This window comes from Cygnus olor, chromosome 11 (genome assembly GCF_009769625.2).
Source record: "Cygnus olor isolate bCygOlo1 chromosome 11, bCygOlo1.pri.v2, whole genome shotgun sequence".
NCBI lineage: Eukaryota > Metazoa > Chordata > Aves > Anseriformes > Anatidae > Cygnus > Cygnus olor.
This window is the reverse complement of record NC_049179.1, coordinates 18,148,711-18,173,616: the sequence shown is the minus strand read 5'-3', so window position 1 is coordinate 18,173,616 and position 24,906 is coordinate 18,148,711. Positions and strand designations below refer to the sequence as shown.

At 39.1% G+C, this 24,906-nt stretch overlaps 1 protein-coding gene across 2 annotated transcripts in view; it reads right to left on the bottom strand.

The window, feature by feature from the left end:
* Positions 1-5,851: 5,851 nt before the first annotated feature.
* LRRC28 (leucine rich repeat containing 28) overlaps positions 5,852-24,906 on the bottom strand; it is a 53,150-nt gene continuing 34,095 nt past the window's right edge. The window contains exons 7-11 of one of the 2 annotated variants that reach the window (XR_005823284.1): positions 19,701-19,803; positions 15,919-16,094; positions 13,260-13,419; positions 9,988-10,240; positions 5,852-8,299 (exon numbers count right to left, since the gene is read on the bottom strand). Coding sequence is in view for 1 of the 2 variants with exons in the window: in XM_040569806.1 (XP_040425740.1) it covers positions 10,168-10,240; positions 13,260-13,419; positions 15,919-16,094; positions 19,701-19,803 (512 nt within the window). In the remaining variant the exon portion in view is untranslated. Of the gene's footprint in view, positions 10,241-13,259; positions 13,420-15,918; positions 16,095-19,700; positions 19,804-24,906 lie in introns of both variants that reach the window. The other variant, XM_040569806.1, reaches the window with a different exon arrangement.

Below are 24,906 nucleotides of genomic sequence, written 5' to 3'. Positions count from 1 at the left end.
CAAGGGTCTTTAACCCTCTCCCATCCTTTATTTTCCTACTCCTCTCTACCCTGCAACAGCCTAGGGGACCATCCCTGTTCCCAGTCCAGCACCGACAGCAGGGAAGCCAGCACACAAACGTCGCGCCCGTGGCTGCAGCAGGCCCGGTGCTCAGCATGTCCCTCGGGACAGAGCAGCACCCTGCTGCTGCGCAATCGCTGCAGTGCTGGAGCCTGTGAGTCTGGGCTGCGAGGAGCACGCTCAACCTCTGGCATATAACCTGCAACACGATCTCCCTCACTTCCACGTGGGGCATCCCTTTCCTCCTGTGCTGCCTAGCATGGGCACGAGCTTCATCCACCTGCTGTGGGCTGTTCGTTGGTCATGTGTACTCCTCTGACATGAAATGTATATGTGGTTTCTGGGATGCTAGGAGGACATCACACCCAACCTGCCCAGGGTAAGACAGGATTCATGGGAAGGAAGCCTTTTGAGCTGCTGCAATGGCAGGCTGCAGTCTAGTCAGGCCTTAACCTTTCCCCTCATCCCCAAAAGAGGCAGCAACACTCCAGTTAGGAATTTGGAAGCCAGCGAGTATCTTCCCACAAACAGGCCAACTTTTTGGCAGACGGGGGCAGGAGGGCCAGGAAGGCACACAAACACATGCTCTCATAAGGCCATAAAGAGCTTCTGTTTCCCGACACTGCAACAGAAGGAAGGCGGAGGGAGAGAGAAAAGCAGCAGTCTCAGGCCACGTGGCAGGTCAAACCACCGCCCAGTTTGTTGGCATCCTCTAAAGTTTAAATATGCTTTGAGCCAGCAGTGAATCATCCCTGGCAGGTAAGAATGATGTTAATTTATGACATGCCAAGTGCAAGCAGATCTTTTGGTGTCCGTCCAATGGTTTTAGTCTTATTAACACACAGCGATGGCTCAGGTTGCAGCTGTGCACATTAAACTCTGGCAAGTGGCATTTTAAACAATGACAAACTTCAGAACAATCACTCCACACATGGAGCCAGGCCAGGCAAAATTGAAGGGTGGCAGAATAAAGGTCAGGAGGCTAACCTGTTTGTCTGGGAGAGGAACAGGTGGCCTGCTTGGGTTGCTGCAGGGTCTTTAAACTGTCTGAAGGACACAGTCACGGATCATTTTAACCCATTAAGCTGCTTAAGCCTTCCCTTACACCGATTTGAACTTCAAGAGAGTATTAAATCTTAAAGAGCTTAGTAACACATAAGAAAGCTCTCCCTGTGCTTATGCGCTCACAGCGCGCAAGCTGTGCTGTGGAAGTGCACATCCTTCCTTGGAAAGCTGGCAGACCTGAATGCAAGACTCCTCTGGCAGCGGCACCAGATCCACACAGCACAAAAACAGCAAGCTTTAAATCGTAGCATTGCACCAGAGCAGCAAGTCCCAGTGGGCAACGTACAACATGGGTGTGTTTAACAAAGGGGAACACATGACCATCACCACGATGCTACTCAGCAGGCACAGGGACGCTGTGCTCTTCAGAGCCAGAGGAGGAAGACAGGTCACAGAAGAAAACAGTTCCTCCCTTACCAACCTCACAAGGGACAGAGATAACAGTGATTGCTGAGACCCTGTGGCAGCCTCCAATTACGTCTAGGGAACTCAAACCACATCCAAGCAGGAGCGCTGAACACAAGAACATCTTCTGAGTGCCACTTCTTACCTTGACATCTGGGCCCAGTCAGTCCAAAGCACAGCTGCCAGTCACGTCTTCATGGTGGGTGAGACGTGAGACATTCTCACTGCAGTAACGTTAAATATTCCAAGCCATGCTTAAGAGCTGCATTTCCCAATTTGAGCTGTTAGTTCAAAATAATTTTTCAAATTGTCAAAAGACAGATGTTTCAGAGCAAAACAGCAAAATAAGATCTGACATGTAACAATGTTTTCCAACGCAGTGTTTCCAAATCAATTGTTTTCAGAATTTCTTATAGTCAGAAAAAAACCTTATCCTTGCAAGTCAGATTTTTATTTTCCAAACAAGTTTTATTTTCCAAACAAGTACTTCCCAAAAGAAAGAATTTTAAACAATAAAACTGTTTGTGTTAGACGAATGCAAGAATTTATCTACACATGAGACGTGACCCAGAACAGAGAAGAGTGTTCATAAAGAAATTGTCTCAGATTTAAACTCCAGGTGTGTGGATGTACTTTTTCCAAAATGAAATTAAAGGAATTAAATTCCTTTGTAACAAGGCACTTTCATGCTTGACTAAGAGCATCCACACATGAAATTAATCGAGAATACCTAAAGACATAGTAAGGTCTCGGGCTACTGGCTGTAAATGAGAACGGTAAATTCATTCTCTCTTGCTGCTTCTTGCTACAACTCCACACCTGATCCCCCTGGATAAATGTTCCTGAGAGTAAAGAACTAGTCCCAGCATGTCTATGAACACCTCACAATAATACTTCAATAAGATGGAGTAGAATCAATATTTTTCTTCTTTGCAGCTCGGGGCCACAGAGCAGCGAGCTGGGCAGGGATGTCAGACAGCACACCACCCAGCACAGGGCAGGGAGGGGCACTGGCTCAGCACTGGCCTGGAAAGAAATTTCTAGCTAGAAGATATCAGCTCCTACACCATCTGAGCTTCCTTAAGGGAGAAGGAAAAAAATAGAGGTAATTAATGAGAGCTTTTCAATTCAAACCCTCTCCCAAGTATGCTTCTAGGAATCAGACATGAGAAGTCTGGCTGCAGTTTAGATAGAGCTGCTGGAGAAATTTGAGCCCCCAGGTTTCACAACGGAGGCTCTGGAGCCAGGATTAGATACAGCTAGATCTAAAGGTCTGATACACAGCATTGATTTAATATAAATGAATCCATTAACTTATGTTGAGTTAGATATCCTCTATTCATCTGCAGCCAGAAGAGAAGGCATATTTGTGATCTAGATAGTTTTACATAAATGTGATTACACGCTTTTGCCTGCTGAAGAACTAACTGCTGTCACTGTGCAGGTAACACACAGATACAGTATCTGTGAAAATGGGACCACAGCCAGGGTTTGAGTATTGACTACAAAATGGAGCATCATTCTTAAAAGGGCTGAGAAATAAAAGGAGGACTGTTTTCAGCTATACAGGAAGAAAAACAGAAGCAGGTATTAAACTGCAAGAGTAACGAGCATATCAGCAGAAGTATAAAAGCAAGTTATAGATCATCTTAACTCTTCAAGGATGTAAGATACAAACCAGGTCCCTTTTGTGGCAGCTACTATCTTTGTTTCTATAAAAAAACTGCCAACACTAAGGTGTGAATATAAAGAATAATTTGTCCTGATAATTTTAGACATGGGATTCTTTACTGCCTGGACAACTCAGCTTTTCATCCTACTTTAAAAAGAGCACTTACCAAGAATTCACATATGAGTTGTTGCCAGCCCTCTTCCAAGCTAGGCTTTCTGAAGAAAGTGTTTTTCTTTGTATTCCTTCTCTTCATGTATCATATGCACCGTTTTGGCTTTTTACAAAATGAAATTAGAAAGCTAACAGAAGCAGTGCAGAAACAAAGGCAGCCAAATTCAAGTCCACGTTCAACCTGTTTCAAAACTTCAGTGCCAGCAAAGTAATCACAGTTATCGGAAACTGACCCAAGAATATTCAGCTTAATTCTAATTGCCTTAACAATAAAAATCAATGGTTAGAACTAACACGTATAAAGGAAATATATAAAGATGGATAGCAACAAGTGATGAAGTTAAATAATAAAACTTGCCTCTAGAAAGAGCTTGAGTTAACTTTTAAACATTTTCCACAGATCTATGCAGCATCTTCAGACCACATCTCCAATTTACCAAGGATTACGTGCCCTGTTTCTTTGTCTCCAACAAAATATTAGCCTTCCAGTGGAGCTTACCTGAACCAAATGGAATTTAACATTTTTTGCTTTCTTAATAACTTGATTTGCTGTCATGAAAGTACAGTAACTGAACATTCAGAGTAACAATCAAAAATCAAACTCAGTATTGCTTTTTACATCATCAGAAAGCTTTCTCAATTGATCCAAATGAAATCAAAAAAAGTCCAGTATGTAAATTCTTAAGGCTTCCAGAAAATGACAGCAGAACACCTTCAGGGCACTGCTCCCCATACCATGCTTGTAGCCATATTTAGCAACAGAACAGTCAATGACTGACAACTTTCTTTGTCAGAAAGAGCCAGTCAATATTTACATTCCTCATGAACGTACAGAAGAGGATCAGGGTACTTGAGAAATTAGCCCTTGATTACCATTTGGGAGACATCATAAAGGCAAATCTCATCACCACCTCCAACAACAGAACTGCTTTCGTTGAGACTCAGTATCTCTCACAAACACATCAAGGTCTTTTTCCTGCGTGTAGGAGATGTCTGAAGGGCATAATGGGTGCTCAAAAAACATGCTATGAGGGTTTTAATATTTAAAATGTCAAAAGATAAAGAAAGCATTTGGTCAGCTCTCCCTCTTTCTTGCTGAAGTAGCAGGCAGAAATCTGATGGTTATAAATGGTCACGCCCAGGCCCCTGAGCCAGCACTAGGGAATACCAGTAGTATTCTTCAGTGCAGAAGAAAGAGGGCTCTACTATAACGTTAAGCAAACATTGAAGCTGAGAGACACGGATGCAGTGGTTCATTTCGGTTCTCAAGTTCCCAAAATGTCACCACATAGCACAGCCCGAAATCTTGGCTTCAAAGTCACAAAATATCCAGTGCCTTTCCAACTGAGATCCTCAGCTCCTCTCATTTCCTGCATACAATAGCATTATTCAGCCACTGAAGTTTCCACTTAGCTTGCATTTATGCCAAGTACTTTTAATTGCAAAGGAAAAGGATGTTAAGCTCTCCCATTTGTTTCTTTCTAATTCATAAGGGACACGGCAGTGGTTGGTAAAAGTTATAGGTTAAGGGCTGTTCTCATCTCTTAGGGGACTTGCATCATCCTGCTGCTGACACAGAGGTTACCTCCATCACAAAGGTAGGAAAAATTATCATTTGTAAAACACTCAAAAGGCATACCATTGTAAACTTACTAGCAAACAAGCATCAGCAAAGTCTGAATGGTATTTAAAACCTTCAAGACATCAGTGGTAACTGATGTTCAGAGTCACCTTGATCAGCATAGGTCTCATTTATGACTGGATATGCTAGCAGTCACCAGATACATGTACAATAATTCAGAGAATGTCCTACTCAAAGAACAGAGCAGAACAGAGTAGCAGCATTGACCAAATCAAAATACGGCACAGCTAGGAGTGAAGTAACTCGAGAAACAGATGCTTAATTTCTGCTTATTCTTGGCAATCTTGTTCCAATGATATGTTAGACAAGGGGAAAAAACTGCTGAATGCTGCTCAGTAAATAATACATGAACCAGGTCTGCGTCTATGGACTATTAGCGTGGCACGTAATGCAGCCCTATTGAAAGTTTTTTTCTTTTGATCAATCCGTAGGAGGGCCTAAAAGTAAAGGCCAGGTTGGATGGGGCCCTGGGCAACCCGATCTAGTGGGTGGCATCCCGGCACAGGACAGGGGGGTTATGGCTACATGATCTTTAAGGTCCCTTCCAACCCAAGCCGTTCTGTGATTCTCTGATAAAGTCAGATTTTCGTAAGGCTTTTGGTTTTATTAGGCACTATCTGGTGACGTACATTGTCTGGGAAAAAAGGGTTACGTGAATTGGTGTTTTGGGCTTGGTAGTGTTCTGAAGTGTCCCCACCCTACCTCTTCCGCCTTGGGAAGGAAGACTTATTAGCTAATTACTAAGCAAATGAACTGAAATGTAAATTAAATATTATCTCCTAACACAGCTTAATAGCCCCATGAACAATAGTTCAGTTAACTTTAATGGACTATAATTCTATCCAAAAATATAGTTTATTAACAAGCACATACAATAAATTGCACCACTAACTTGAAATAAAATAGCTAGCAAGCTCACCTTCACACAAAGTGACATTTGATTAATACAGAGCAAAAAAAGCAATACATATATGTTTTCAGCAGACAAAATGAACTCAGCTGCAATCCAAGTTCAAGCTGTAATCCAAATATGGGTACATACAGCAAAAACAACGAAGACTTCACAAGAACCTTGCCATTTCTTTCTACCAGACCTTTGGTCTCTTACAAAATAGGTCTGTAATACAAAAAGTAAGAAAAACTCTGGATTCAATTTACTCATCCTCTTCCATCACAAGTTAACTGTAACATTTTGCAACAACATGAGGAGTAGTGAGAGGGAGGTAAGAGGCAAAGAGAATCACATCTTGTAATTGCATATAAGTTCAGCTGCAGATAGAAAGGTTGCCTAACAGTAGGCACAGAGATCAATGACATCGTCCCCATTTTTGCAAGAAATACAAAGATGGTAAAACGCATTCTTCTCTCTCATCAGTTAGAACTTGATCCAACGTCAACTGACATCAACGCAAAAATTCTTCTATTATCAGTGGTACTGATGTGGCCACAGAGGCCTTCAAAAAATAAGTCACCCTCTCTAGTGAAAGGTTTGTCACTCTCCAGTCTTCAGCTTGGCTGTGATGTCAGTAAAACCTGACACGCTGTTACCACATGGGCATTAAGTCTCATCCTCCCTTCATGCCAGAAAAAGGGATTCAGCAGAATTCGATATATAAGACTTGAAGCCAACTTGGCAATAAGCAGCTCCACTCTGTTCAATGCAAGATCTTACCCTCACCACAACGAAGTAAATAGATGATTTGTAATGAACTTCAGGAAGAACCCAAGAGAAGCACCAGGCCAGAACAGGAAAATATTCATTTCTTGATATTAGAGCTTGTTCTTTGCTTGGGACAGGACATCTATATTTCTGATACTCTATAGGGGGCAGTAGCAAGAAGGCTCCCAAGAATAATGCTCCAGACATAAGAGTGTCCAGTGTAAAACTGCTCAAGTAGTATTTTTAAACAAAGCCAGAGATTCCCATTTCCTTTGTGGCAGGACACGAAGTCATCTCTATAAGCACAACCCAGTAGGGTCTCGGTTTTATTAACATGGTGTCTCTTATGAGAACATAAATATAATTATGCATATGCTTCTTAATTACATTAGGAGTTAACCTTTACTCACAGAAATTTCACAGCAGTATCAATGAGTTACCAATTTATCTCCTCTTTCATTTCCTCTCCTGCACTTCTTTTTTATGTCTACAAAAATCAGAAACTTCTCCTGCTCTCACCTGAAGCAGAGTTGAAATCTATTTTTAATCTATTTTTATGACAAAAAATTAAAAAAACCACACCCTTTTAAAATACTGCTAGAACCCAATTTGTTGAGAAATTAATCTCAACATGAACTGGTCTGACCAACGAGAATAATCAAAAACTACTCAGAAATAAATGCTTTAAACAGAAGCCATGAAGTATTTGACCTCGTTTTGAAAAATTAGTGGTACAGTTCAATCAGCAGCAAGCTCCCTCTCCTCTCTGCAACCTGCAGAGCTGGCTCTCACATTAACTAGTTATGAAGTACTCTTACAGAGGAACAAGTTTAGAAAAATTTGGACAAGTGAGAATGGAGTTACTTTAATCTAGGACAATATCACCCAAAGATGCAGATGAATACAAACACTGTTTGTATTAAAAAAAGAAACATGAAATTCAGCTGCATTTTCAGTCTCTATTGGCTTTCCTCTTCCTTGTTTTATAAAAATAGGGTATGACATTTCAGCTTCAACTGCATGTTTAAGTCATTTATTCATTGAACATGCCATTCTTGAAATATCATCTATTAAAACGTTAGTTAAGATTCATCCTGCTTATAGAACAGACTCAAATTTCTTCTGATGAACTATACTTGCAGACAATAATAGACTGATATGATCTCAAAAATTATCGTGGAGGAAAAAAACGAAAAGAAAGCTCCATTCTTACCACCTGACTCCTAATAAAACCAACACCGATGTCTTTTAGCCAATGAGAAGATTTAACTCCCAATTTCATTTACATAGTGAATTCAGACTAACTTTGCTTTAAAGTCTATGAGTTGCTATTAAAAGAGAACAAAACTTCCAACAAAAGTATCTCCTTCAAAGGACACAGAGGAATAAAAATAATACTGAAAACTCCTGGTCAAAGTATTATATGAAAAAGTAGCATTTCTAACACTACCATAGTTCTCTTACCATCCATTAAACACACTGGATTCTGTACTACACTTGCACATTTCTGATACAGGTAGATACTGTACATGGGTAATGTACATCTCAATTGTGCAGTTCCGAAGAAAGACAGCTGAAGATTCATTTTGCTGCGTCAGGGGTAAACCCCATTGGGTGGGAAGGCCTGTTGGGGATACCAACATTGAAATAAATTAGTGAAATGACAGTAAGAAATCCAATAGTAAAGTGTCTATTTGGACATGGCTCTTTCCCCTACTGCAAAGCAGATTTATTAAATGGGATTTATTTTGCAAAGTTTCACAACTCTTAAAGAGTAGATGATACTCACATTCCTGAAGGATTAAGTTCAACATTTCTTAATGCTAATTCAACTCTCCAAAATCAACCCAATAAAACCAGCAAAGATTTCACAAGTGACATGCACAAACCTAAAAATTCCACCCTCAAAAAATGCCTTTCTGGTAGTCCTTTAAGCTCTTACGATACTCCATTTATTGAAGAGATGCCAGGAAGCCTGCAGCGGGAACAAATGCTTCTTTGGCAATAGGAAAACATTCTAATGCCTCCTCCCTTCAAAGTATGCACACCTCACCACAACATATGCTAATATACTACCAAGTCTCTTTATCTTGCCTTTTTTATAACACACTGTTTCATTCATATTTATTTCAGCATATAACTAACCACCGGAGAGCAGAACGCTGTGCTAAATCCACAAATAGTTTACACCTTAAAAAATTAAAACAAAATGAACACATTAAAAATTATATGTTCCAAAACAAGTCAAAAGGGAGTAATTCTATATTAACTGTTTCAATGTAAATTTTAAATTTTAATCCATGCAGACATTTTGGGCCTGTTTTCCATCCTTCGTCCTTTAAAATTAACATGATCTAAAAAAATAATTTCCCAAATAGGATATTGATTAGAAATTTGTGCTAAATTTGGCATTAGTACCCTAAAAATAATGTCACAGCCCTTCCATGAAGGTATCTGTGTAACATGCATGCCCACACGTGGGCAAACACATACTTCCCCCTCCTTCCTCCAGCCTTCTCTGAGGTTAACACTCCACAGACAAGCTCTCACAAATTAGTAAAATGCTGAATCTAGGAAAATGAAGCCCAACTCTTTGTGGGTCTACAGGCTGCAAGTGCCAAAACAATAAATATGAATAAATATTTACACTGTTTTCAAGACTAGTTCAAGTCTTTCTCCTGAAGAACTCAGAAGCAAAAGGGAAAGGGTTTTTAAAAATAAAACATAAGTGATTAAAAGATGATTAAAACGTAACCCCAAACACACTGGAGCAAGGTCACTTAGTGTAGATATCAGTACCACCCTTTGTTACTGAAACAGGATCTGTAGTCTCCAGACAAAGCCTAGTTACTACAGTGGAAACAGTGTGTCTTTTAATAATACCAGAAGGAAAGACCTGCTTTTCATACATAGCTTCAAATACCACAGCTAACTGTCAAAGACTTTGTATACAACTAGGATAACTCAGGAAAATATTGAGATGAGAAGAAAAAGTTAGAATTCTATGGAAATAATCAATGGAACCTTCAAAGGTTTGTAGAGGCTTGGACCTATATGCACCAAAATCCAGCCATAGGGTGAAGATTATGGGAGCAATAAGTGAAAACTTTTGTCACTTATTTTTTTTAATTAAAGGTCGGTAGAACACTGTTAGAGGAATGAAAACTGCTTCAAAATATACAATGGATCCACCTGAAGGCAGCCACATTTGCGAAACACTGGAAATCTGGAGTCAGAACTTGTCAATTTGTTTGGTTTGTATGCTGTCTTAAAGGAGAAAGAAGTTAATACTTTTAAAAGCTTGGTATTTACACTTCCGAAAAGTTTCTGCACTTCACCCAAATTTGATAGGGCAGGATTTAAGTGCCTCTTAGTGTTCCCGACTGGGCACTTCTGCTGCTTTGGCACACGCGCAGTATTCCAGTACCAACGGGATACGACGTCTAATGCAGCTTTAAACTGGCAGCACTCCTGGGTAGTTTTAAGTGTTTATCAACTCAGTAGGTCAAATGTCTGCAGACACTGGGTGGAGCAGCAGTATGCCACAAAACTAACAGTTGTCCTCCTAGAAAAAAAAAGGGGGGGGGGAGAAACAGTTGTCAGTAAAGATTAAAGTTCCTGGCCCCGTTCCACAGCAGACAATATGCTGGTCTGTAAAACACAGGATTAGTCCATCTCACCCCGTTAGAAAAAGACTCAGTTGATATATATGAGCGCCTGATAGAAAGCCAGAGAAGCACAGTAGGGGTTTCTCAAAAAAACCTTCCTGGTTTCTTATGTGCTCAGTTTAAAGGAACAGCATGTGGTTTTTCTCTCTGTGCAGGGTGTGGCTGGGTGTTATAGCCAGTAGGTTTAACAGCTAAGAGGAAAATAGCTGGGTAATTCTTTGATTCTGCTTGGCTCATGTGTTTCTTAAATTACTGCTTGTAGGCATGAACTAACTGAAGTCCAGTGTCGTTTGATTCAGCTGAGTGAACAAACCGGGCCCAGACCTTCACAAAGGACAACGAATGGACAGCATGGTCATGTTGTGCCGGGCACTCCAGCAGGGGTGTAGGCACAAGAGGGCAATACCAGCCTCACCGGGACCCTCCTCCTACCCCCATCCTGGTCAGGACCTAAATATCCACTTGTCAAATGTTAAGAACTGATTTTTACTAACCCAGAACTCACACTTTACCCAGTGCTAATGTCAGCGGTGCTTTTTCAGATACAGAAATCCAATTCAACACTTAACTACCCCTTCCTGTGAGAGGATACAGGATGCAACGCAGAAAACCAGACAAGATACTGGCATGGATGTGGCATGTGCTAATCAGCACTGCTCAAATATTCAAGATCCTTACCCTGTGTGTTTTCATGGTCACTGTAAGCTCTTCAGAATAGAAACCCTGCCCTTCACATCTTTCTAAACCAGCTTTCACACCTCTACACTTCCACATAATCTTACCATGTCAAGTACAAGCTACAGAGATAAGGATGACAGGCTACCCCGCTTAGATCTCATTTTCTGTGGATTTGCATCAAATGTCAGCTACTCAAGACTGTACTCATTATTGCCTTTTGTAGAGCACAGTACATTCTTCTCTAAGGGAGGGAATGACAACTGACATAAGGTAATTAAAATATCATTTTTTAACACATGAAAACCATGAAATATTTATTTGCAGTTAATGTATTTTTGAATGTTAGTTTTCTTCAAAAATAACCTTGTATGTTTTTCTTGAGTCATCATTTTAGTAATTCCTAGACATATTAGTAGACACTTATTGTTTATCATTTCATAATTCTAATTGCCTAGAGTTGCTCATTATGGAACTTAATTAGGAAGTAGACCTTTCTCCTCTCCCATTGTTGGATTATTTCAGATAATAAAAGGATTCAGTGATTAGTATGCAGACTACCATCACTTTCTTAGAGAGTTATACCATTCTAATGGAGCTCAATGGCTGAAATTCCTTTATGGCATGATCGTAAGATATTATGTCACCCTGAATATAAAGAATGTGGACTGTCATGTGAAAGAAATATATTTGAATGAACATGAAACCCATTGAATTTCAATATCCAACTTAACTGTAACAGAAAAGACAAGTTGAAGTATGCAGTCTCTACAATCAGATGATCTGAGAAAGATGGCTTTTCCAAAGTAACGTTTATGCAGCCTTCTGGCTGCTGCCCAGATTTAGCATAAAGTTGTTTTTATTTCATAAAGCTGAAATGCTTACAAATCTTTAACATGTTCTAATTGAACAGCAGTTCCTTATTTTTATGGAAGGTAACTAGCAAATAAATGGATTTCAGCAGGGCAAGAACTAAGTGGCATTCCTAGGCATTATATATACCAACAAATAATTTTCAGAAACATTCTGTGGTAGAGCACTTTTTTTTTTTAACCTCAAGGAGGTGGTTAAGATACCAAGCTTACATCTAATACTGTTGGACGCACAGCATCTCTAGCATCTAGCATTCACCGCTTTCTATTTAGAATATGACAATTCCTCTCTCCCAAGTCCTTCCAAAAAGGATAGGGGGCACAGCTATGTCAGTGGGATAGAGAAAAAAAAATAAAGCAAATCAACCTTAAAAGTGACAAAAATTCTACTGCCACTATATGCAGATATTTACACACAGCAAATTTGAGCTCAATATTGATAAATTCATGTCTAAACTCAAGAGCACTTTAAGCCAGATTAGCAAACCTCTCTGAAAATTCTGAGGTTTGTGATAACGCTTTTGCATTGCGGCATGTGGATTCATTGATATTATGGCTCATGGTAGCCCACCGGATCAGCTGCTCAGACTAACAGTGGATAGGGAAACAATCACTGCAAAATGATCAGTTTTAAGTTTTTTTTTCTTCCTTTAAGGTATTTTAAACCTTCATCTACATAAGGGCAATACTCTGTGAATCACATTGCAATTTTGAGTCCCTCCTATGACTGTACTTCCAACAAGCCACTAAGTCTGCATAGCCTTGTCTACTTGACTCGCGAATGCTGCAGACACAACTGCTGCAACGATAAATAACTGAAATATTTTTAACATATGTTTCATAGCAAGCCATCTTTTTACAAGGCAGAATGTTTCCACTGTATCTCACAAATTAATTCACGTGGAAAAGAAAAAGTATTTTATTGCAGAATATTTTCATTAAGATCTGGCTTTAGAGCTTTTTTCTACTTTTAATCCTAGAACACTTATGTGGTAGTGGCATCCTCCTGAAGTCTGGGTTGAGAGAATCAGAGGAAGCATTGGTGTTAGGCAGTATTTCTTTCCAAGGCACAGAAGTACTATGCATGTACTGCAACACCACAAATAAGTCAATCCCATCATGTCAAAGCCTTTCACTATCTAGCAGCAACCTGAAGCAGGCAAATGTGATAAGCTTCGTGAAGCAGTCTACCAGCAGTATGCTGGTTGCCTTGTAAATAAGAGATTTGCCAACCTCTACGTGCATTCATTGGACAGGGGCTTTACATCTAATAGGCTAGCGCACTAAAAAGAAGTCCTTAAGAATACATTTGTTCCATAGGTGTTTTTCTTCCTAAATGAAACCCCAGTGTAATTTCCTGTATAATTACCCTTGATGCAATCCTGCCATTGGAGTTTCCCTCAAGGGAAAGAGCTTTGGGTAGACAATGGTAAACATAGGCTGGCTGCAGCGGTGGCAGTGTCCCAAGGGACAGTGCAGTAATTCCAGAAGGCTTTTGGGTAGTGAGATTGGAGTCAGAAAGTTCAAATCTAGAGAAGAAAAACAAAAAAGACTATCATACAATTGTTTTGTTACAAAAAGTCCAACGCAAGAAGTATGATCCAACTCAGAAAATCAGCTCTCTCATTAGCTTTCTTATGACTTGGTCAAAAGAACAGCAAGGTAAAGCAAATGACAGCAATTAAGGCAATGCATATGGTGCTTCCCACGTACAAATTCAACAAGGTCAATGTGTAAATTAAACATCTGTGGGCATAAAACTAACTTGGCCCAAATATCCAGGTGAAAATATCATAGCCTAGCATAATCGTCATCGGAAAATATAGAGACCCCACTCAAAAAAAAAGATCAATATATTCATAATCTCTTAAGCGTGCCCCCATATTTAAAATATGCCTTTTTTTTTTTTTTAAACCAAACAGGATACCAGGGTCATTTCACAGGGAAGAATAATCATGTTCTCAGGCTTAGCCCAAGTCACGCAGTATTTTATAAATTAAAACCAACATGTTAATCTCCATCTACAAACTGAGGGACAGCCAAGAGAGGTGAATGAATTTAGGTGCTGAGTAATCAGGACAAGATGCAGTGCCTGATAAATCAGTTTTGCAATATCACACTAGCTTCAGCTTTCAAACACTGTAAAGTTTAACCCCATACACAATGTTCCACAACACCATCAATTGAGGTGACAGCATGACAAATAGTACATCTGCGTCAGAAAGAAAAGGTCATATTCCATAGCCAAGCAAAGACTGAGGAAAAGTAGCCCGGTCACTTCTGTTGTGCTTACCTAGCAGCAGCCAAGCACTTAACTGCACCCTTGAAATTGCAAACTTAAGTAACAAGTGATAGATCAAATCTGCTCCTTTAATTGCATGCCACCTACTTCCCCAAGACAACATTATCATTTTCCTGTCTGAACTATGCTTTACTCTCACCTCAGTGAGATGTGGGTGTCTCCAGTGGTAATGCACGTAACCTTTAATAAGGTTACACAGAAGCATGCACATAAAAACACAAACACTAAAAGACTATACAGTATAGTGTAGCAAACTGGAAGTACACAAGAGTTAAAAGTTTCACCATGTTTTTTAGGTTCTGCACCTTGGCTGCAACCAGACAATCCTCATGAACTTGTACAAGTTATCCACAAACCCCTTCTTAAATTGACTTTGAAATACTATCTTGCTATTCCAAACCAAACTTCAATGTCTTGAAGAGCATTCACAAAGTCAGACTCCAGAAACTGTGAAAGTCACAACCGGGTGAGTAAAGTAGTTACGAGTGACTTACAAGACATAGAACCCTTCTTTCTTTGTGCCTTATATTCTCAAATTCCTTTTCAAAGACTAGAACTTTGAAAATCAAAATGAAAGAGCACCCATCATTGTGTAGTTTTGGGGTAGCTGATATGTTGATACTAAACAGCTCAAAACCTCTCACCTCCCTTCTAAAGGCAGAAATATAAAAATATCCACTACCCCAGAGTGGTCAATTAGATTGTGCTATGGATCAGTTAATACTTTCCACACAAAACAGAGCCGCTTCCTATGATCATAGGCTTGTATGTTTACCACACCCCTTAACATGAAGCTTATTCCTTTCCATATATGAGCAGCAAATATGCTTTTCCTGGCAAAGCAGTAGCTCAGCACTTAAGACTTTCTCCTGTGGCCATGGTACAAGTGACCCCTTACCATAACCCTCTAGTAGTTCCACCCTAACTCTCCATACTTCTGCCTTCTACTGTCACCTGTAAAGCTGATGTATTGCAAGACACCACTAACAGAGGAGATTCATAATACATCCAAATCTGACAAAACCTGAATCCGCAGATATTACCAGATATTGCTAACTCATGTGACCGCATAATGCGGAACCAGATAAGCCAAGGGCCAGTTTACAGCAGAGTTTGAACTGGGGCAGAACTAAAACAGCCCAGCTGTCACACTGTACTGAAATGGCCAATGGCTGCTAGCATTTCTCTTGCCTTATGCTTAACGAGCCTGCCAGTTGAGGAGTGTGCTGCCTGGCAAGAAGCTGCATTGTTGGCTGATGCATCTAATCTTGCCTCAGGAACTGTATTTCTCATCTCATATTTCCATTAGAGTTTCTCCTGCAAAAAGCGTCCTTCTTTATACAGTCCTCAAGAAAGCATTTGTAAAGCACTGCTCTACTTTAGAAATAGTCTTGGGATCTGTTCTTGATATTCGATATTTTTGTTGTAATACAGCATTTCAAAAATAATTTGATTAAATAAATCATTTAAAACATTAATCTCTGTCCATCTCTTTAAAGAGCTATTTGAAATGTTCCTATCATTGCCAGAAAAGCACTTCCACTTTCTCTGTGATCATAGAATCACAGAATGGTTTGGGTTGGAAGTGACCTTAACAATCACATAGTTCCAACCCCCCCGGCTATGGGCAGAAGTATCTTCACTAGACCAGGTTGCTGAAAGCTCATCCAGCCTGGTCCTGAACATTTCTAGGGTTGCGGCATACGAAGAAAGAAGAAACCCATACCTTTTAAATACACGTAGTAGGTGTTATAGAGGGTCCTCATGGCCAGTTCTTGCAGAGGCAGCACATGATCTGTTTCTGTCCCTATAGATTTTACCTCTGCTGGCAAGAACACAGTTAACTGTCCCGATGAAAAGGACAGCAGTTTCACCTCCGAAACTTGAATTGGAGAACCACAGCTAGAAGGACACAAGACATTTAAGAAGTCATTAAGAAAAAATAAGAAAGAAAAATTAAGAAAGTTAACTTCATGGGGAAACCCACATGACCAACCCATAGCACACTTGACATTGTTCTTCAGTGCAGCACCCTTCGAGAAGGACTCCTTGCACAGTGGAATACATATGGACACAAATTTTCTATAGATCGCCCCCTTCAGTGTCATGCTAGTCACTAGACATTTGAAGGTCTTATCAATTAATATTCAAAAGCTAGAGAAATGAGAACACAATCCCAAGGAGGTGAGCCAAGCACTACCAAAAGCAGTCACGTAATCTCATTTAGCATCTGAATGACATTTATTAGTAAGTATTTTACATAAGGGAGCAGTTTCATACATAACAGTTGGTTTCCTATATCTTGGATCAATCAGTGGTGAATGATAATGGGTCTCTCAACTACAATATGAGGCAAGCTACAGCCGCAAGCAAGTCTGATTCAAGTGTCACTGGGTGGTTCTGTACTATACCTTTCCCCATCCACAGAATTCCCTTGGAGAGGACAAAAAAAGGAAAAAAACCAGCCTAAGCTAAAGTGTGAAGGTCCCCTACTAAGTCCTAACCTTATCCTTCCCAAATTATAGTGAGACAAAGGAAGGTTATTTGGATTCAAGTAGAGAAACTTAGCCTGTATTAAAAATAGTAATTCTTTACATGATCCGTGTTGCAAGTTACCATACCAAAGAGACACGCATAGGAAAATTCTACTGAGGTTGCGGAAGTCAGAGGAATTGAAATTATGACAACTTAAATTTGGAGCCAAGACGAACTTGTTAGGGCCAGTCCTAACAAATAGAACCAACACATGTCTGTGAGCCTTCCCAGATATTGGACCTAAAACTGAGGTAACCACGTTCAACCTTATCAGATGCAGAAGCAATCTGACGGAACTTCTCTGATAACAATCACATCTCCTTTGATTAAACACCTTTGAGAAACGAGCAAAGAGCAGCATCAAACAGCAAGTAAATAAGCCTCTTGTTAAATATTTAATGCTTCCCCACAAACCATTAACAGGTAAAAGAATCTAGAGATCTAAGATCCAATATTCCAATAATCCATTCCCCAGCAATGAATACCCAATCAATTAGCTACCACAACCAATAAATCTCCAATACCATATTTTCAAGCTTATCAACCCCTCGCCAACCTAGACAGAAGATAGAAGACAAACCCTTAAAGTCACTACAGTTTCTATAGCTCAGAACTGGGCTATTTGATTTACTCTGCACAAAGGGAGCCCACTGTGCCTTCCCATTACACTAAAAACAAAGCAAGCAAGCAGAACAGACCAACAAGAGGAATAATTTAAGAGATACATCCTTATATCAGAATGTATTAGGGAAAGAATCAAAATGTTTGAGTAATACTGGGTACAAGAACAAAAATTAAAAAAAGAAGTCCATGGAGGTTTAAAAGGTGAGAGAAGAGTAGAAAGATTGTCTATCCAGCTGGGAAAAACGATGCTGCAGAAGACCCTTGTTGAATAAATCAGAACAGGGAAAAAAGCTATGGCCACTTATTGGCTGCTTTCAACAAGAGTGACAGACACCTAACTGCAAACTATGAAATCCAATCTGAAAAAATAAGATCAAAATTTATTTTGAGTACCGAGATCATCAACTCTTATATAAAAGACTTTCTCAGTCAGCCTGACTGCAGGATTCCCAGACAGAGATTCATTACTTACACAATGCAATTTATATTCTATTTTCAGAAATCTCGCTTTATTTTAGTAACAGCAACATGTCAGATTTAATTGTCCAGTGGATGAACAGACAGTACTAAAGCCAGGAGCTTCAAATATTTTGCCTGACCTGTAAAAACTTGGATTGGCTACTAATGCTTTCTTGGAAGGAACACAAATGCTTCAAATGACCATCACCACATGATTTTAACAGCGTCACGCAGCACATCACCAAATAAAAACTTTTGTTTCTTACACATGGGTACTTTCCCTACACTGAAAATTTTCCTCATAAATGATTTGCAATATTTCAAGAGGGTTTTACAACAAAGACAAGTATTTGATTGGCATGCATACTATTTTATATAATGAAAATCCAAGTATTTTATTTTTTGGATTCTTTATTATCAAAAAGAGATTTTTGGATTGTCACATTTTTTCATTCCACAGAAGCACTAAAGGACGTTCAGTGTAGCAACTGCAACGTTTTTGGTTTCTTCTACTCTAGATTTATAATACATTTCAGAGATGTTAGCAGCTAGCCTCAGCAGCAGTGTACAAGCAACGAGAGCAAGTAGAACTGTTAATATCTTCTTAACCATCAGCCTCTTCCCCCATTCCCCTCCCCCCCCCTTTTTTTTAAAAGACATTTTGTAGAAATTCAATGATGACAAAAGATCAGTACAAAGACAAAAACAATTTGAGTAAGCATAAAGTAAGGAATTAGAACATTATACAAATTAGCCATGTGGTTGTTTGAAATCACCTGAACTAGGCAGACAGGATAGTTGGACCATACTTGTTGGAGCATTTTCTGTGTTATCAATGGTGGTTTGGACACAAGCAATACAGTTCTACGACCTGTTAGGTCAATTTTATCTATTTTTACAATTGACTGTTAGTCCTGAAAAAACGAAGGCTAGAAATTATTTCTGCTGAAAAACAAAGTCAGTAAAAGTTTGAGACTGCAGACATTTCATACAACTGCAAGTATTTATATATCACACAACCAGCTGACATGCGAATATTAAAAAAAAATCTTAAAATGCCAAGACTCAGCACCTCGCATATTGCAATAGAGCGCAAGCTGTAAAGGGGGAATTTATATTTAATGCAAGATCTGCTGAGAGCAAGCATACCAGAAATTTATAATTAGATGGTAATGAGGACAATCCTCCTCTGATCAGTTTTATACCAGCAATGCTCCATTCATTTCAGTGGTGCTGATCCTGATTTATGCTAGTGTCAGTGCAGGAAGAATTAAGCTACTGTCCTAGACAGACCACTTTTTCCTCACATCGTAACCACAAACATGAGACAGCCTAGGGTATTTTTAAAACGGACACTTAAAAATATACCTGTCAATCCCTAATTCCTCAAGAAAGTTACTTATTTTAGTTAGTAGGTAACCAAGACTTAGAAGAAGCTGATACTGGGATGTAAAAACGAGCAAAGCTGCATGTGACGTTCCAAGATACAGCCCAAAGCTCACAGAGATGTGAGAACTTATGAACTAGATAGATGCTGCAACACATGAAGAAACAGTTTGTGAATTCTTCAGCTATGGAGATTCTGTGAAGCCTACTTTTCTGGCCATCTTTCAGTGCAGCTAGTATTCAGCTTCAGGACTTACATTATCACTAAAAATTCCTTCAGAGTAACTGCACCAACTGTTATGGCTCAACGTGAAAATACAAAGTCAGCGATTAACAGAAAATTTGCTGCAGAAGTGAAACAGAACTAGCAGCTGCAGCAATCCCCCTCAAAGTAACGTTAGTTCTGAATCAGTCACAAAAATCATTTCTATCACACAGACACGTATATCTGAGAAATTCTAAACTGAAAATGCAGGCAAAACATTTCAATTAATTCACACCTACCCGCTGCAACCAATGACTTTATTATACAGATAGGATGGAAGGCCTTTGAGATGAATGTTGTTATCCACGTAAACATACTGTAGCTCCCGAGAACGACCTAAATCTGGGTTTAGAAAACAAATAAAGTAAGGGAGAGAAGGAATGACAGTGGCAACTCTAAGCAAGGCAATTCTCCATAATTATAAATAAATTAATCAGATTCAATGTTAAGCAAACAAATTAGTACATCCTAGTTGTAACATTTCAGCAACTTATTTTAATAATTTTAATGCTATTTCTAACCAGTTTTTCAATTCACCCATAATAAATTAAAACCCTTTTTCAGTAGCCCTGCAAAACCCACTACAAAGACTTAAATTTTGACATTGATGAACTCTAGCCAGTTTGAAAAAGCAAAGGGACAACTCATTTCAAATCTCCTGTGAGAAATTCGTAAGGTCAAGTCTACTTCCATTAAGTGGCTTTGCATCACTGAAATCACAGCTTCGTTATCTGTAAAGTGGTGAAGAAATAACCAAGAATGTGTTTCCCACTGTTTCTTTTCTTCAGGAAGAGATGCTTACTTAATTACATTAGCCATAACTAAATACAACCAGTGATCATTCCAAAACAAGTCTGTGATGTGTCAAGTTACAGAACACAAAAAAACACCCAGCCATTAAACTGCAGAATATTACACAGCAAAAGCTGTGGCTACAACAACCAATATATCCAAACACGTGCTGCTTATTATTTTTGTTAAAATATTCGTTGCTGGCAATCAGAAGCAGCAAGCACAGCGTATTTCTAGTCCATGAAGGTATGCTTTAGATATGTTAATATATTAAATATGTTAATGTAACTCCCGCTATGACCATGTAGATATGGAGTGATTTTGTTTAGAAAATTAAAGTGGTGTAAAAATAGAGCAAAAGTAATGGCGGAAAAATTAGGTTTCTAGGAAGAATTCTCAAGCCAAAATTTTGCTTATCAGCAAGATGTGGTCAGTCTGCTACCAAAGGAAGTGAAAAACACGTTAATGAGACATTTAAAGACAAACCAAACTAACTAAAAAGAATAGAGTTTTGAACTGTCGAGAAAGCTGACACGTAGGATCATCTGGGCAGCCCATTTCATCCGTCGCTCCTACGCCATTCAAGATATTAGGTTAGGGAAAGACATATGCCTTTAATAAAACCCAGCACCAATGTCTGAAAGCCTCTCTGCGTTGGAGGAGATAGCTGCAACCCAGACAAATTGCATTAAGAAAAGATGTGTATGCCTCTCAACTTCTTAAACTTTTATGAGTATGCTATAGAAAATAAGCAAGACAAACAAGCATTTGGTGAATCAGCAACACTGGAAGCCTCTAGTAATAGCAGCTAGTTCTGACTCCCCATCTCTATCAATTGGCAGTTATCCTGATGGGCACAAAGATCAGGTTAACCAGGGAAATGAACAGTTTCTGCCCCTTTCGTAACCGTGGCCAAGAACAAAATAAAAGTTAAAATGTTTTTCATGATACCTAGGTACAGCTATTCTGTGTGGAATTATGATCTCTTATCGTTCCCTACAATAGTCATAGGTAATACAACCCGTTCTTTATCACTGAGTTTTATCACTGAGTAGTTTCACTTGTACAGAGAGCTCCGGACACCACTTAGCGCAGATAAAGCAAACGACATTTGAAGTGATCTCCCCAAACATTTGGCCATCCTAAAATATACTGAATGTCTTCAGCTGTCACCCACTTGAATGGCAGCTGGAAGCAGCAGAGACCTTAAACATGCTGGGGGCTTCAAAGGGTGCCACAGCATCACATCTTCCATAAGGAACAAGAACTGATACCATCAGAAAACTAACAGGTTCCTCTTCTGAGAGAAAAACGTTAACATGGAAAACTTGAGTTTGTTTTTTTTCTTTTAATACAGGCCCTTACCCTGCAACAATCTACAGAGGTTTTGCCACAGGCTTCAGGGACCGTGACCTGGGCTTTTTTCAGACTGGAGTCACCGGACATCACAGGATGTTTCCATCCATCATACTCTTCTTTGACCCTGTCCCCAAAGATATTCTAGTTTGAAGAGCTATCCGCCGCATCCATCAACTGTCCTGCTCCAAGAAGCAAGCACAAATATCTCTGCTGACTGATCGGCACTGCTGTGAGATGCTGCTGTGCATCGCTGAGAGCTAACACCTCAAAAAAGATGAGGTATTTTGGCTCAGTATTGCGGGACTGAAAATAGTTTAGTGAAGTTCTGGAATATTTTTAGATGAAACAAAAACATCACTATCCTACGGCGAATAAAAATATTGCAATACTGAAGCACTAACACCGTAAAATATTATAACAGTGGAAAAGAATTAGCCAATAAAATTAAAAGTAAATAGCATGTGCATGGCACACCTACAGCTGAGAGAAGATTGCCTCATGCTGCAGAAACCAATTTCACTAAGAAGAGCAGAAAACTATGGGTTGCTGGGGTAGCTTGAACGTGATAGTGTTTAACTCATTAATTTAGAGAACAGAAGAAAATTTTAAGAGGGCTCATCTTCTTCATTTCTACACAGATGTATGCAAATGGGCTGGAAATCAGGCAAGTCGAAAAAAAGCCCTAAAGCTGTTCTTTTCATACGCATTTGGGGGTGGGAAGGGGTAGGCTGCATCTCATCTCTTCCCTCTGTCTTTATCTTATGCTATGTTTAGATTCTAAGTTCTGAGTTGACTGCATTTCCTAGGTAATTAAAGCAAATTTTTGGATGTTAGACAAAATATCTCAGTAGGAAAAATGCGATTCCCAAAGCCAAATAGCCTGTAACTATAAATGTTCCTTTGATATAGTTTCTTTGCATTAAATAACCAAGCATCTTCCAGTCCCCCAAAGATTTTTTTCAAGTTTCAAACACTATCCATAAAGCTTAAATTTAAATAAATCACTTTAAAAAGCTCTTTGTATCCCATCCCCATTAATTTTTGTCTTCTATCAGTCAACAAATATTGTTGAAAATTCCCTAAAAACACACTTCTTAAGAACTTCGTAAAATAAGGAAGCTCTCCATCTCTGAAAAGGCTAAAGCTACAAAGGAGGTTTTTATGTGGCTTTTGCAAGCACTGTACTGTCTAAAACATTTCCACTTTCCTCCTTCCAGGCTCCCAGATCAAAGACCTTTCTCCCAGAAATGACCAAATGCCATGAGTCCTGAACAAACCCCAATTCTATTTTTTTTTCCCTTCTTTTTCCTTTTTTTTTTTTTTCTTTTTCTTCTCTTAACCTCAGGGCCCTGGCATATGCATTCCACATGGCTGAAGATGGAACAAAAGCTCTTGTGTGTCTGCTCTGATGCTCTTTTAACCATACTGTGAGGCCAAGGACACAAAAGCAGCATATACTGAGGTAGAATAAGACCTTTGTTTACTGTGCACTGATAATTACTAGACCCATTTTCTAAACAAGAAGTATGTATGAACCCTCAATAAAGTGATATAACACTGAGTATTCGCTGTCATAATATCCCCTGTACTGCCAGTATACTTCGTAATTTATGGCCTATTTTAATTATATTTGTACTTCATTACATAAATTATTTTTATTTTTGCAGTGTCATCAAATTCAAGTTTCTGCTTGCAAAGGAATTTGCTTTCAGGCATTGAAACATTTGCTCATGGTGAAAGTTTCAAGCTAGCTTTCTATCAAAGGGTAATTTTGATTCTGAGTAGATTGATATAAAACGATCAGTAGTTCCATCTGCCATTCAAGAACAGAATTCTTAAAGCATTTATTAGGACAGCAGGAAAGCCACATCCTCCACCCTGACAGTAACAGCAAAAACAAAAAAGAAAAAGAAATGCACGGGGCTGACCAGGAGTTTCCAGTTAAACTTACACACCTAATTTGGGTATTTTTAGAAATTTATTAGGAAGGCCTAAAGGTTCAGATCCACACACTTTTTCGTTCAGCTGCTGGCTATTTCAGTTTATGTTCAAATAAACTCTTATTTTCCAATACAGGCACATCCCAAAATTAAGTATATTCTGCACAACAAATGACTAATTCATTGTTGTTTACCCCATCTGCTTGTACCAGTTATGAAAGTCAGAGTGGCTTGAGGTATTTTTATTGCATTTTGCGAAACTGATAGATGTTAAACTTGTTTCCTTTAGATGCATTTGCCCTCCAACTCGGGAAGGGTAAATATTACCATTTAAAAGAACGTACAGGTCAAAATACTACCTGGTACCTCTCCAGCAGTGCAGTGAAATTGCAGTGCTATTGCCAGAACAAATCTAACACCTATCAGCCCAGGAACAGGAAAACAAGGGTTTCCACTACACATAACAGGAGCCATACAGGCAGCAACATGGGACATAATCAGATGTGGAAGAATGGGTACCTTGCCACAGTGGATGTCAACCACCATATGGAAAAGGAAATCACACTTGAAAAAGCAGTAAGCAATACATTCCAAACGTGACTATTGCTGCTAACATGAACATGTCTAATAAAAAATAAAAATAACGTTCTGTTTGGAGATGAATAGGAGAGCAGGCATCTTAAACGACTCCCTAAATTAAAAAAAAAAGACAATTACTACTTGAATATCACTTGGTTCCACAGTACCTTTCGCTGCTACTTAACCTCCTTAGTCATTGTCACTATTAAAGAGAAGTTAGATGTAAAAATACACACAAAAAACCATTAGCCAACACATGCAGCTATCAGAAATAATGCTACAATTATGCCTTAACATCAGTAAAACTCTAAACAAAATATTTTCCCATACAGCAGAAGATAGATTTAATCTTTTTGCTTTTCAATGCACTCTCTTCTACTTCATCACATCTTGACCACTCCGAAGCCTTCTGATGCTTCAGAAAAAAAAGGATTAAACATTTACATTTATACTGTGCTGCTTTCCTTCTGAACTCTAGGATTTACGATTCAGTTTCATATTCACAGATAGCAAATTATCTCCAAATGTTCACCAGTGAGTCACTATTAAGAACTACTGAACAAGGTCAATTGACAGTCTTTGATGTTTCCCATTATTTTAAAAGTTCCTTTTGAATGTTTTGAATTTGAGTCTAAAAATAAAGAAAAAAAGAAGGTGTGTCATTATACTACAGATTTATTTCCTCCTTTTGAACTTAAAACACTTGAGCAGATCTGTGGCTCATCCAGGTCATAGCTCACTCACAGATAAGCTACTAGTGCAGAAGCAGAGGAAA